This window comes from Sus scrofa, chromosome 13 (genome assembly GCF_000003025.6).
Source record: "Sus scrofa isolate TJ Tabasco breed Duroc chromosome 13, Sscrofa11.1, whole genome shotgun sequence".
NCBI lineage: Eukaryota > Metazoa > Chordata > Mammalia > Artiodactyla > Suidae > Sus > Sus scrofa.
In genome coordinates this window covers 64,983,386-64,997,707 of record NC_010455.5, presented here as the reverse complement: position 1 = coordinate 64,997,707, position 14,322 = coordinate 64,983,386, and the positions used below count along the sequence as shown (strand labels likewise).

The window sequence follows — 14,322 nt, the reverse complement described above, 5'->3', positions numbered from 1 at the left end:
TAGATGCTCAGGAGTGGGATTTCTGGATCAAATGGTAGTTCTCTGTTTAGTTTTCTGAGGAATCTCCATACTGTTTTCAGATTCCTCAGAAAACTAATCTTTTAAAATATCGACATCATAAATATCAAGGAAAGAACTAGGAATGCTTCCAAATTGAAGGAAACTAGAGGCAAGTATAAATCCTAATCCCACACTGGATCTTTTTGTCATAAAAGACAGTATTGGGATGATTGCTGAGAAGTGGGTGGATCTGAGCATGAGATGGTAGGATGTTCAGCCCTAATTTTGATGGTTGTTTCACAGGTAGGAGAATGTGCTTGTTTGTAGGAATTACACACTAAAATGTTCAGGAATGATGGTGCTCTGTGTCAGCAACATCCTCAAATGGTTCAAGGAAACATGCTTTTTGTTCTTTTCTTGTAACTTTTCCCCCAGGTTTGAAATGATAGCAAAAGAGAAAGAAGGTAGGGCTATTTCCTGCAGAGCAGCTCTTTTCATGGAGGAAGAAAACATTTCTAAGGCACTCCCCAGTGGTGAAGCCCTGTTGGCCAAGCTTGAGTCACATGCCCTTCCTCTAGCTGCAGAAGTGAGTTCGTGTTATGGCAGGTGGGTTCTCCCCATGAAGAAGGGGGTGGAACGGAGAACAGTGACAAAGTCTGCCTCAGTCTGAAGTTTTCCTATTTGTCAGGCCCTTTTAGAACCTAGTGCCATAAGCCACAGTGAATCATCCAAGGGCCCTGGGCTGTTTGTTCTTTGATTTAGTTGCTAGGTGGTGTTCTGAGGATAATGAGACTGTTCTCTCAAGAAGTGCTGAAGGGAGGCTTCCTTGAGCTGCTATTTATAGCACAATAGAATGAGTGCAATGGTCACTATAAGCCTGGGGTATTTTGAGAACACAGATGAAGGGCAAGGGCACCTATGACACCATCTTAGGGAGGGTGAGGCTGGAGGAATCTTCCAGAAAATGGGAGTGATGAGGATGCAGCTGTGCTTCCTGCTGACATGGGGGATAAAGCATACACCATTAACGCTGTGACATTTTAGAGCATCTGTCCTTCCAATTCTGGTACAGAATTCTGGTCAGCTATGGAAGCCAATGGAAGAGGCACTAATAGAGAACAATGTGGGGAACTCTAGGCAAAGGGATGGCCAGAGCAGTGGGAAGAGGTGAGGGAAGACTGGGCTGCTTCCCAGAGGGACTTACATGGTGTGCACTGGCTTCTGGAAGGGGAGCAGTAAGCAAGGTGGGTTGGGGCTAGGGGAATAGAGAAACTTGCTTGCAAAGTTAAAAAGCTTCAACTTCCTCCTGGGTATGAACAGGGATCCCCTTGAGTGTTTGGAAGAGGAAAGTTCATGGTGAGGCTGTGTTTCTGAGGGTCCATCTGAGCAGTGTGTGGGGAGGGTGAATTTATGGCAGGGAGGCTTACTAGGAGACCCTTGTTGGTCTGGGCAGAAGATGGTCAAGTGAAATAGAATCTTAGGAATGGATGGAAGACTTTATGGGAGAGAAGGGACTGCAATGAGTGACCATCAGATGGGAAGGGGGGTGTCACAGAGGATTCGAGTGTCCAAGTACAAAGTAGACACCGGGAAGGCAGGAAAACACTCTAGGTGGCATCTAGTTGCGTCCTTTGTGGTACGTTACTCCTGTCCACAATGATGTACACAAAGACACTAGGACAAAATCAGTCAGGCATCATGCTTGGATTTCAAGAGAAGGAGAATCATGCATCCAATAATCTCTCTGACTTGCCACCACCAACCCCTGCTTTAAAGCCTCTGAAGGCTCCCCATTGCTCTTTGGAGAGAAACTGGTCTTTTCTGTTGCCTACAAAGCTAGCGATCCTCTGTGCCTCAGCATCCATCTTCCCTCTCTGGCCCTGCCATACTTGTCTTCTTTCATTCCCACTCATGGGCCATGGTCCTCACTGTATCTCCAATAGCAATAAGTAGGTATTGAATAAACTGATGTTGGTTCAGCCACTAGGCCTTTGCACATGCCATCCATGCACCCATCTTTAACCATCTTCCTTTCCCTCATTATCTACCACCCTTAAGATCTCAATTCAAGTGTCTCTTTCCCAGGAACACCTTTCCTGATATCCTTGGCAAAGTCCACACTCTTCCATTTGCTTTATGGAGACACGTTTCCCCCCCACTTTTTCAGAATCAACAATACATTAATTTTACATCCACTTGTGGGAATATTTGCCTGAGGCCCATCTCCTGTGCAGAGAAGTCTGGAGGTGTTCTTTCTGTGAGCACTGTAGCCCCTGTACTCAGGGACTGGAATTCTAGTGGTCAGCAAATATTTGTGGAATGAATGAATGAAGAGGAGGGAATGAATGAGTGAATATTCCATTGCTGCTTCCAGCAGGGACTGAGAATAAGGTTATGTTTGAGAAGCACCTTCTAGGATAGATCGGATTTCAGTAGAAGGAGTTGGTCTTCAGGTAACCAGCCCAGAACAGAGGAGGAAGGGGAGTGGTCTTGATCAAAAGGAGATTCTGAATGTTTAAGAGAAAAAGGGAAATAGAAATCTAGAGAAATATAGGGTTTTAAGACCAGAAAGACAGTTAAGCCAAGTGTTGGGAGGATTCACATTTCAGGGTGAGGACTTGGTGTGGAACTTGAGAGGCAGCAGGGAGCCAGGAATTATAGGTCCTAAAGCCTCTCTTTGAGAAGGAGGACATGGCAGAGAAAGGGGGTGGCTGGAGAGAGGAGCTGGAAGCAGAAAACTAACTGGGAAGGACATCGCAATTGCTTTCATCAAGTGTGCAAAGTACCTGAATGGATGTGTCATAGATGAGAGGATGCGACTGAAATTTGGATGGTGGAATGAAAGAAACTGGTCAGTGGATGGGAAGCTTAAGAGAGAGGGGCCATGGGCCACTGGATTGGGATGCACTTATATCCTAAGTAGAAAAAAAGAATGTATTTTCTCAGAAATTGTGGGGAGGAAACAAATTTGGGGGCTGGACCATGCTCAAAGATGCCATGAAAAGGGAGACATTTTCCCCCAAAGAGCTAATCTTTTCAACTTGTTCAGTGTTCACCTGGCAACATTTCAAAAATAGAGAGCTTTCTCATGAAGTCCTTTGGGTCGGCCTGCACTCGTCACCATGTCCATGTGGCACCTGTTGGCTGAGGTAGGTGGCCCTGCTTGGCGGCTCTGAACACGCTATCTGGTCTTACGCCCACAGGGGCTCACTTACCACCTGCCTGGGCTCTGAGAGCAGCTGTGTTCAGGTGTCCTGTGGACCATGACATTCATGTTTCCATTGGTGTTTTGGGGGGACCCAGAACTGGGGGCTGGGGGGTTCTTCCCCAAGGCCCTACATTCCCAAAAGGGGTCTGATATATATATTCCCGGAATTTCCAGTGCCTTCTGCAGCATTCCTATGAGCAGTCAGCATCTTGGGGCAGAATAGATGCTGTGAAATCACCACCAGGTATAAATAAGGAGATTAGGGCCTATTGGAACTTTATAAAACTTTTATTGATATGTTTATCATGCCAAGTTTTTTAAATTTCAAATTCAAACTCCATTTGAAAAAGAGGCAACAAAGGACTCTTGGGATCCCAGGCTGCTCCTGGAGGAGCCCTGGTGATCTCGAGAAAGCATGCCCATTCTACAGCTACATGGTTGGATCACTCAGAGTTGCATTCTGGGAGACTCCTCCAAAAAACCCTGGGCAAGATATCAGCTGTGTCTTTCGTTGGCCACTGGAAAACAACAACAACAACAACAAAAACAAAAGAACTTCATCCTAAGACTTCTCAGAACATTTCTGTCTTTGAAACTATTGGCGCTCAGGTTCCGCCACCACCCAACCTACAATATATGAGTATATATATTCCCTCGGAAAAAAGATGACTCTTTTTGTTGCTTGCTGGCTGTCTCGCCAAACCCTCAGGATGGCCTTAGCACACTTGGCTCTCCTTCTTGGTGGGATCCTGTGGATGCTGGCTGTGGGCAGATGGCCCTTCAGGTGCGTTTGGACTTGCTGCACGTCGGGCACAGAAGCTGACCCTTGGTGATGATGTATGCCCGGCCGCCCAGCTGCTGCTCGCAGCCCTCGCAGACAAAGTGCTTTCGGTGCCAGGCCAGGTCCTCCACTCGCTGGTAGTCCTCTGAGAATATTATCTGGAGAGGGGAAGTGGAAGAAACATACAATCAGGTTCCGTTCATGGTAGACGGTGCAATGGTGGACAAACTCTCAGTGGTGCCCCCCCACCCCCATTCTTGCTTCAACCTTTAAATGCCTCAGTGGAGAAATCTGACATAAATCTCAGGCAGTCAGTGCAATAATTGGAAAAGGTCATGTTTGCTTCTTGGGTGGAAAACAACCCCTCTGCTATTGGCAGGTTTTATGTATCTAGCATCTGTGATAATCTTTGGGCCAAACCCAAAGCCCCATTGAGCTCTGAGGTGGGATTCCATACTCCAGTGAAGACAGCCTAATCACAGCTAAGTGGCCAGTGGTCAGTCTTCAAGACCAAGAACACCCAGAGCCACTTGGGCTTGGAATAAAGTATTGCTTTGGAATATCTCTCGCATCCGGGAGGAACCAAAGGGGTGAACAGCACACTGGTTAAATGTGCCTTCTGATTCTGGAACTAGATATGAGTCTTCACTTAAAGACTTAGCACATATTTGGCAAGTTACTTAGTTGCCTTCTGCCTCAGTTTCCATATCTGCAGAATGGGGATATAATGCCACCCGTCCCATAGGGGTTTATGAGAGCTACAAGTGGGGCTACAGATGGCATCCTCAAAGCCGATCCTGTGTGACCATCACCGACCTCTCTGAGCTGCACTTTTCTCAAACATAAAATGGGGGATAATGCTTCTAATGTCCCTAAAGGGCTGTTGTGGGATGGAGATGGCACTTCACGTACAAAGTCTATAGCATGTTAGCATGAGGTGTTGCTACTGAGAGCGTACAGTTGTCTTCACGAAAATGAGGTGGTGGTTCAGGCCTGCTGGCAGCCCTTTGCCTTCTTAATGTTCTTGAGGTAGGAGAATTACAGGCCGTAACCGCACTCAGAGACAATGTGGGGGAGGTGGAGGGGCAGACATTGGCTCCAAGTGGCTAAAGATGAAGGTAGTGAGCTTCCTGTCACCAAAGGCATGCAGACCATAGTTGTTATTATCATAACTATTATGGTCACTGTTAATACACCTTAGTGTTCCTTTAGTTCAAGCCCATATTGGAGAGCTGAGCCCCTTTCATAGCTTCTCTGACTATTAGATTGTGTTACATGAATGCTGGATTATCATGTCATCTTGTATTACATCATCCTAAAACTCACAGCAGCACCCATTTCTTAGTTACTTGGTCAGGCCCTGGGCCAAGCATTTTCTTGCATGATCTTGCTTGTCCTCACAGCAACTCCACAGGGTGGGCACTGTTACTCTCCCATTTTATAAGTCATAAGACTGAGACACAGGAATTAGGGACCCACACAACTCACAGAGGCAGAGCCAGGTTTGAGCATGGGCCATCTGCCTCCTGTTGCATACCCCAAATATTCTTCTGAGCACTTTGTACCAAGGATGAGACCCGACAGGCACTCTGTGTCTGGCCCATCCCAACAGGCCCCAGGGTGGGAGTTAACTTCTGCCCCATTTTGCAGATGGGAAAACAGAGGCTAAGAGCACGAAGGGAGATCTGAGCCTCAGCTTTCCTATCCAGATGCCATCATCGGTGAAGCCGCACTTCCCCAGGCCCTCTGGGTCCTGCCCATCCACCCCACCCAACTGGCCCTCACCTCGTCACAGCCGGAGCACCGGGGCCGCAGACTCTCGCAGTAGTGACGGCCACACCAGGGTGCCCCATCCTTCCAGAAGTAGATGAGGTCCACCAGCGGCTCGGAGCACTTGGCGCACACGAAGCATGCAGGATGCCACTGCTTGCTGTAACCTGCTCTGTCCGAGTAGACCACGGGGCTGTCGGCAGGGGCCACCCCCTTGCAGAGCTCACAGACCTGGAAGGGTCAGGAAGGACCCCAAGACACAGGGTAGTCAGGAGAGCGTCGTGACACAGGTTTGAGTTTTGGCTCCAGTCTCTTTACTTTCTGGGTGACTTTGAGCAAGTGACTATACCTCTCTCTTCCTCAGTTTTCTCATCTGCAAAGTGGAATAAGAATCCTGCCTACCTAGCAGGGGTTCATGAGGACTGAATAAAGGACTTCTTTAGCACAGTGATTCCCAACCTCTTTGTTCTCAGGCCCCTTTAGACTCTCAAAAATTACTGAGAACCCCAAAGAGATTTTGTTCATATGGGTAATAGCTATTGATATTTACCATAAGAGAAATTAAAACAGAAAAAATTACAAAAGTATTAACTCATTAAAATAATAAGTCAACAACATATGATCATAAGTATTTCTAATTAAAAATCACTATATTTTCCAAAATAGAAAAATTTAACAGAGAGTGGCATGTTTACATTTTTGCAAATCTCTAATGACTGGCTCGATGGAGAATTTCTGGATTCTTAGAACTGCTTAGAACCTTTTCACCTTTTGCATTATGTTGTTTTCTTTGAATCTCATGAGGAAAATCTGACCTTGCACTGACATGACGTTAGAAAAGGAAGGGGGGGATTTTTAAATAGCCTTCTCAGGTAACTGTGGAATAGCCTTCTTTGCTAGTACATCAAAATTCAATGAGATCCTGCTGTGTAGCACTGGGAACTATGTCTAGTCACTTATGATGGAGCATGATAAGGTGAAAAAAAGAATGTATACATGTATGTGTAACTGGGTCACCATGCTGTACAGTAGGAAAAAAAATATGTATTGGGGAAATAAAAAATAAAAAAGAAGAGGATGAAGGGCAAAAATATAAAATAAAATTCAACAAGTGGTAGTGTCTCAAAAGTTAGTTTATGTGGAATCTGAAACCATATTGACCAACATTTTGTCCTTACATGAAAACCCACTGGTCCACCTGGCACTTTGAATGGTACTTTTACCTATGTAGGATTAATTTTTAATAAACTTAAAAATTTAGAACAGTTTTAGATTTACCAAACATGTATGCAGATAGTACAGAGAATTCTCATATCCTCACACCCACTTTGCTTTGTTCTTAGCATCTTACATTAATATGGTGTGTTTGTCATGATCCATTAACCAATATTGATAGTTATTACTAATTGAAGTCCAAACTCTACCCAGATGTTCTGAGACTTCACCTATTGTCCTTCTTCTGGTCCAGGATCCCATCCAGGATCCCACATTACCTTTAGCATTAGCTGACTAATACAACTTGTATTATAAAAACCTGTCTTAAGTACACTGTTCTATTTTGACTTTCACAAAAATTGTGGACATTTATTTTTTTCTCTTGTTACATAAAGTACCCATGTGATATCACTGATTTTGGCTCTTGGCCCATAGTACCTGAGATATGGATAACCTGGTCCTCTACAGAAAATGTTTGCTAACTTCTGGTTTGAGATGAATACTCTGTCTTACTAAGGACCAATTATATGTCAGCCCCAATAGAGATATTTGTTTGGCTATTTAAAGATGGGTGGGCATCTATCCAGAGCTGCTTAGACACTTAGAATTCTATATATACTTTAATTGCATACTTACTATGCTCTTATATATGAAGAGGAAATAAAAATTAAAGTGGCAAAATTGGGGAAAGAAAATCAAATGGTCAAAAATGTCCATATTCTGACAGTGGTCCCTCAGCATATTGGGGGTTGAGCACCATGTCCAGATGAGGGATGTGTTTATGATTAATTGCTCCTGGCTGCCTGTCCATGTTCCTTAGATCTGCTGGATGTGCTGATCTGTGCTGGATGTGTGGCTTCAGTGCTGCTCACAAGAGTGAAGGGCATAAGTCTGTCCCCAAAGTGAAACCCTGTCCCTCTGCATGTGAGTGAATGAGCCCCAGCTCACCTGGAACACATAGGGTGGGAGGGTCTGAACAGAAAATAGGGATCAGTCTGCATTCACTGATTGTCGCAGATTTTCCTTCCTTTTCTTTCTTTCTCTTTCTTTTGTTCTTTCTTTCTTTCCCTCTTTCCTTCTCTCTCCTTCCTTCCTTCCTTCCTTCTCTCTCTTTCTCCTTTCTCCTCCCTCCCTCTTTCTTTCCCTCCCTCCCTTCCTTTCTCTCCACACCTGTGGCCTATGGAAGTTCCCAGGCTAGGGGTTGAATCAGAGCTGTAGCCACTGGCCTATTCCACATCAACACTGGATTTGACCCCTGTCTGCAACCACAGCTGTGACCCACAGCTCACAGCAACGCCGGATCCTTAACGCACCGAGCAAGGATGGTTGCTCATGGATACTGGTCAGTTTTGTTACAGCTAAGCCACAATGGGAACTTAACTCTTAAGAGTAGCTGGGAAGTGTTAATAGTCTGGCTAGAGCTGTTTGAAGAGTGAGCATTGTCTTTCCACAATTTGCAGAATGAAATTTCCAGCGCCCTTCCTCCCACACAGAAGGGGCTTCCTGTTCATCCATCATACCTGGTTGGGTATCACCAGGATATGTCAGTGTGGCCAAATTTCCAGATGTTGCTTAACAGAGTAGTGGGGGATGGGAGAGGTGTAAATGCAGTTCGGTGTGCCTGTGGGGGCACCTGCAGGTGCCCCCAATCCACAGAAGGAAATGGAAGGAAGTGAGTCAGAGAGGCAGTCTGGGGATGATCACGGTTGGTTCTGAACTGTGGGTTGGACTTGACTCTGGAGGTAATGGGGAGCCTGACTGGCTCTGGTCTGTATGTGAGGAGATCATTTTGGAAGCGCTGTCTGGAAGGGCTTTGGCAGGAGCCTTGCTATAGAGTCTCTTCTGTCACTGTCCCCAGCTCTGTGCCCCATTTCTACCAGCAGTCAGCCCTTTTTCAAGCAAACATTGTCACTGCCATTTTATGAAAACATAATGTCTGGGTAATGAGCCCTGTCAACATGTGTCAGGAACCAACTTCTCCTCCTTGCTGCTGAACTGTTTCCCATGCCCCCTCCCTGTGGGCTCAAAGGATGAGACATCTGACAGTGTCTTGGCTCTCTCAGCCTGGTGGCCCCTTGGCCACCAAGGGCAGCCTGGCAACCAAGACTCAAAACACCCAGCCTGCTTGCATCCTGTGATCCTGCACAAACTTATTCTTCTACAATCCTTGGAACTCAGGTTTAAGTTTCTAAATTGCAGGGGATAGTTGAGGGGAGGTTAGCTGTGTGACATTAGGCAAGTTGCCCAATCTCTCTATACTTTAGCTTTTTCACTCTTCAAATGGGAAAACTACTGCTAATACTCATAACTTCACAGGTCTGTTGCAATGGATTAAATGAGATAATAGAATTAATGAAGTTTATAAGGGTTCAATAATGATTAAGTAAAATGTTCTATTACTCAACTCAGCCCTCCTTCCAGAAAGTTGAGGCTCAGGGGAGCTAAATAAGTTTCCTAAGATGACAAAGATAGGTTGAAGGCAGGATCTGTTTCTGGTTTGGAGCCCCGTGTTCCTTCCTACAAGCATGTAGACCAGCAGGTCGTTCCTTCTACCACGAGCTTTCTGTTTTTCTGTCTCTGTTCTTTCCATCTGTACAAGCCCAGCAAATCAGGTTGTATGAATTTCAGCCTCTGTCACTACCCCAGACTTGGCTGCAATGCATGTTCTTAGCCTCGAGTTTGCCTAGCATCCCTAGTGGGTTGTTCAAACAGATTGCTGTACCTACCCCACCCGGAGTGTATCATTCGTAGGTCTGGGAGGGGCCAGAGGAATTTGCAGACTCCTTTGGGATGCTGGTGAAGTCAGGGGACACTTGGAGAACCATGATCACACGGTGTTTAGAAATGGCCTTATATATAAACTCAGCAAAAATGACATTACCAATTAGGTTCGGTTTACAGCAAAAGCCAATTTTAATTCCTGGGATGCTTAAACTTTAGACTGTTTTGAAGAAAGCCCAATGTGGTCATTTGCAGGTGACTTCCAGTGTGGAGGAGGTCATGCGATGGAGTAGAAGTCCTCTGAGACTTGGTTAAAAGACACAGAGAGGAACACTGATCATTAGCACCACAGCGGGTTCTCATTCATGCTTCGCACTATCTGAAATCAGAGGCCCCTCATGGGAAGCTCCCCAGCCTTCACCACATAGCCTACTTTTCAGATTGTTATCCTCTGGTGGAGGGAAACCACAACACACACCTTTCACAGGTAGAACACATGTGACATTTTCCCCAGGGCCACTGACATTTTGTCCTGACCTGTTTAAGTGGTAAGAGATTCTTAATCACAAGGGTTTAAATGAAAGACTTTGTATATTTTGTGCTTTGGGTCTGTGCTTTGAGAAAGCCAGGGAGCATTCAAGCTTTGGCTACCTCAAGAGCTCAGAGCTTGCAGGGCTGGAGTTCTCCTCATAGTGGTGTGAAAAAGTGATGCTGGAACTTCTTGGACTTGTCTCCAACCAATGGGGTGTCTCTTCCCTTCCTTTCATTACAGTCCTGCCTTAGTGATTCACTTCTGTAGGATAGAATGTGATAGAAAGGATGCTATAGGTTCCTGAGGTAAGTCATAAAAGTCAACACAACTTCAGTTGGCTCTTTCTTGGGAGTTCTGGGGGAGGGGCAGAAAAAAGCCCAGAGGCCTCCTTCTTAGGGTACCACTTGGAGAAAACACACAGAGGTAGAGGGTGAAGCCAGAGCCCCTGCTGGTCCAGACCCAGCCCTTTCTGTCATCCCAGCATCGGGGCCAGACTTGCCAGTGAATGAGCCTCAGAAGATCAGTTTCAGATCAACTTAAACAGACGCAGCTTCAATTTCTGCAGACTCAAAGAACTCAATAACTACCACCTTGAAAACTACAGCAAAACTGTCAACGACTCCTGTTTCCTCAGTCTCAAAGAATGCAGCAGCTGCCACCTTGAAACCTAGAGCAGCATCTAAAATGACACCAGAGGTCTCAACAAACATGACTTTCACAACCTTGAGGTCTACACCCAAATAACAAGTATTTCACAGAACACATCCCAGATGTCAACATCCATAATGACCAAAACTTACAATAGTTTGGTGAATATCTGTTTCTTCATCAGTAACAATCACAGCAACTATTAAGTCTAAGGAAAATAAAGGATCACAATTTGATAGTGGCAGCTTTGTTTGGTGGTATTGTCTTAACACGGGAGCTGCTCCAAGTGATGCTGCTTGGATAGAGAACCCCCCACTGAGCCCTGCCCAGTCCTCTGATTGGTGAGCAAAGTTGATGCCTCATTTTAGGTCACTGCATCTCAGGTGTGTAGCCCTCAGTAACAGGAGTGACACATGTAGAGTTGATGAGCTGTTAGGGCTTCTGCAATGGAAGTAACCAGTACACAAAGTGTTGTGGGTGCCAGCAGTTGAGGGACAGCGGCCCAGGCTCACACAGCTGAAGACTGTCTCTGAGGATGAGCTGTGCTGGCCTTGGAGGCGGAGCCACAGATACTGAGTACCCTCTAAACCAGCCATAATCTCTCTGTTGGGGCTGCCAGCAGTTCTGTCCCAATCACGCTGTTCGCTTCTGGAAGGCTCTTATCCATAGGCCTCCCCAGTATAAACCCCAGATTGCCTTGTGAAAATCTCACCATTGCAATGTAGTAAATATTAACACAAGGGCCTTGAATTCAGGCGCTGGTTTCTTTCCAACACAAATACTCAACAATTTATTTATAAACAGCATCTCCCCATCTCCTCTTATGGTGATTATTTACCATCTGAGCTCTGCAGCTTCATGTATCTCAAGTGTAGTGGTGGCTTTTTTTTTTTTTTTTTCCTTTTTTTTTCTTTTCTAGCCCAGTATCACTGCTGGCATTTTCAGACTTTTGTGTTCTGTTACCCCACACGGTCATCCTCCCGATGTTCCTTATGATCCAGATTGGGGGGGGGTTGTGTGCAGGTGCTTGGGATCTGGGGCTGTGACATGAGGCTCCACTGTGGCTTCATTTTGGGGGGCTCTTGGGGCAGTCAGCCACCTCTCTGGGCCTAACTTCCCTTGTCTGTGACACCAGGCAGGGCCTGGCTTGTGGGAAATGCTATGCATATGTGGTCACTGTTGGTGGAGAACCCAGGCTTTGCTTCCTGCTTCTTCTGGGGGCGGGTCCTTGAGGAGGGTGTGCTCCTCCCAGTGACATAGAATATCAGGCATTTTGAACCAAACCTTCCTCACTGGTTGTTCAATGAAGGGGGAAGATGCGGCCTGGGAGGCTTCCTAAATGCCACACTTGGGAGACGATGTCAGCCTGGGGTGTTTTTGAGTCCAGCTTTGACAAGCACAGGGACACTGCAGAATAGGGACAAGCCTTACTTATGGTCATCTCTGCTGCAATGGCCTCACACGGTGCCTGGGCCGCATGGGGGCTCTGGGACTGTCTGTTACTCAGTGGTGTCTGTGAAGGGTCTGGGGTGAGAAGGCAGGCCTGAGTTCCAATTCTGGCTCCCCACTCACCAGCTATATGACAAGTGAGGGGGTAATTCTTGGGGTGCAATAAAACAACCATGTGAAGCCTCTAGCCACGTGCCTGGCACAACCAGTCAGTGGATGGCAGGTGACACCACTACCACCATCATCATCATCACCTATTAGCCTCCAAAAGCCAAATAAAACTGGATAAAGCCCAAGTAACTCATAAAAAGCCAAAACCATTTTTCATAGTTCTTCTAGTTTTGGGGTCAGTGAGTGACATCTGTGAGGCCAAATCCAGCTCATGGCCTGTTTCATAAAGTTTTATTGGGACACCACTCTGGTCATCTCTTTAGATATTGTTTGTCTTTGACTGTGGCAGTGCAAAAGGCTAAAATATTGATGCTCTAACTTCTGCAGAAAAAATTTGCCAATCCCTGTTTTAGTCAGTGGAATATTACACAGCCCACTTCAGGGAAAAAAAAGAAAAGGTAAATTGTGAAAACTTATGTGGCAACATGGAAAAGTATTTATAGTATTAAAAAATGGGATTAAGAGAATTTTCTGTGGAAAAGAAAATCTCCTTTAATATCATTCCAATATCTTTACTGGCCTATGTTGAGAAGCCTGGTAACCATGGCAATTTGGGGGGCTGCTTCATGGGCCTTTGACCCTCTGTCCTCTAGCCAAGATGGGGCTCTCAGGCATGGGGGCAGGTCAGTGGTTTCAAATTCCCAGAGAGACGCTGGCAGGGAAGCCAGCCTACCAGCCCACAAGCCAAACATCTGCTCAGATGAAGCTTTGGAAGTCCCTCGCCCACAAATATGTCCCTTGTTGGGGCTCAAGTAGGGCTGAGCCGCCAGCTGCTGTAAGTTTCCATCTGAGAGGGAGGAGACCCAGAACTCTGGTCCTTGCTCTGTGCATTCTTCTGGGGAAAGGGGCCGGTGGGGAGGGCATGCTATAATTTGGGACCAAATCAACATATCTTTATATGACTTCAAGGAATATCTTCAGTTTTCAATCTGTGCTGCTTTTAGTCACTTTCTTTGGTGTCGTGGCTTGGCCTGTAGGCAGGAGCTGGGGGGCTCCCAGCAGGAATGAAAAATACCCAAGGGTGGAGTTTACATTAAAGGCTAGGTTCTGGCTTTCTTTCCCCTTTCTTCAGTTACAAGTTTGGGGTGTAGGGAAAGGCGGAAATTCCTGGGCAAGATGACCATGCCCAAGAAATCTGTATATTTAATTTCAGAGAAGATATCCTGTCAGTTCTGTAAACGCAGGAAAACAGTCTGGTGGAGCGGTTCAGAGTCAGAGCATTGAGGTCAGGAGTCTGTAGGAGTCTGTAGGATATATCCTGGTCAGAAGTGGGGCCTGGGAGGTGGATGCAAGGCTTTGCCATGCTGCTGTGGAATGGTCCAGGTTGCTGGGGTGGGTAGCACCCTGGCCATGGAACACTTCAAAGCTCCCAAGACCCCACACTGGGTGGGATTGCGGTGGGGTAGGCAAGTCCTTCCCTTGTTCCTGGCTTACAAACAAGAGGCCCCCAAATTCTTCATGGGGCCGGACTGTGAATGACTCAAAACACTGCCTCTCACCCCAGCCAACATAAATGCATGTGCACTTGCTTTGTTGCCACCCTGTCTGGACCCCATGCCTGTACAGGCTTAGAACCCCCAGAGCTGATGATGCAGAAGGACCTGGAATAGAATCTCACTAGCAAATCAGTTAACCTTCCTGTGCCTCAGGCTCCACATCTGTGAAATGGGTATGCCAACCTGTTACTGTCTGGGGTTTTCTGCTATGGCCTTTCCTCATGAAGAGGGCTGACTCTCCTGGCATTTCCCGTGGTGTTTCCACCTCTCCTAACCTCAGTGTAAGGATGGCATGTTCAGGGACCGGCCCTGAGGTGGGCATGGGCAGCTG

At 46.3% G+C, this 14,322-nt stretch overlaps 1 protein-coding gene across 2 annotated transcripts in view; it reads right to left on the bottom strand.

Annotated features, from left to right (window-relative positions):
* Positions 3,504-14,322, bottom strand: part of LMCD1 (LIM and cysteine rich domains 1) — a 60,513-nt gene continuing 49,694 nt past the window's right edge. The window contains exons 4-5 of one of the 2 annotated variants that reach the window (XM_021068617.1): positions 5,775-5,990; positions 3,504-4,147 (exon numbers count right to left, since the gene is read on the bottom strand). In XM_021068617.1, coding sequence (XP_020924276.1) covers positions 3,989-4,147; positions 5,775-5,990 — 375 coding nt within the window. In that variant the 3' untranslated portion in view covers positions 3,504-3,988. The remainder of the gene's footprint in view (positions 4,148-5,774; positions 5,991-14,322) is intronic. The other variant, NM_001008692.1, reaches the window with a different exon arrangement.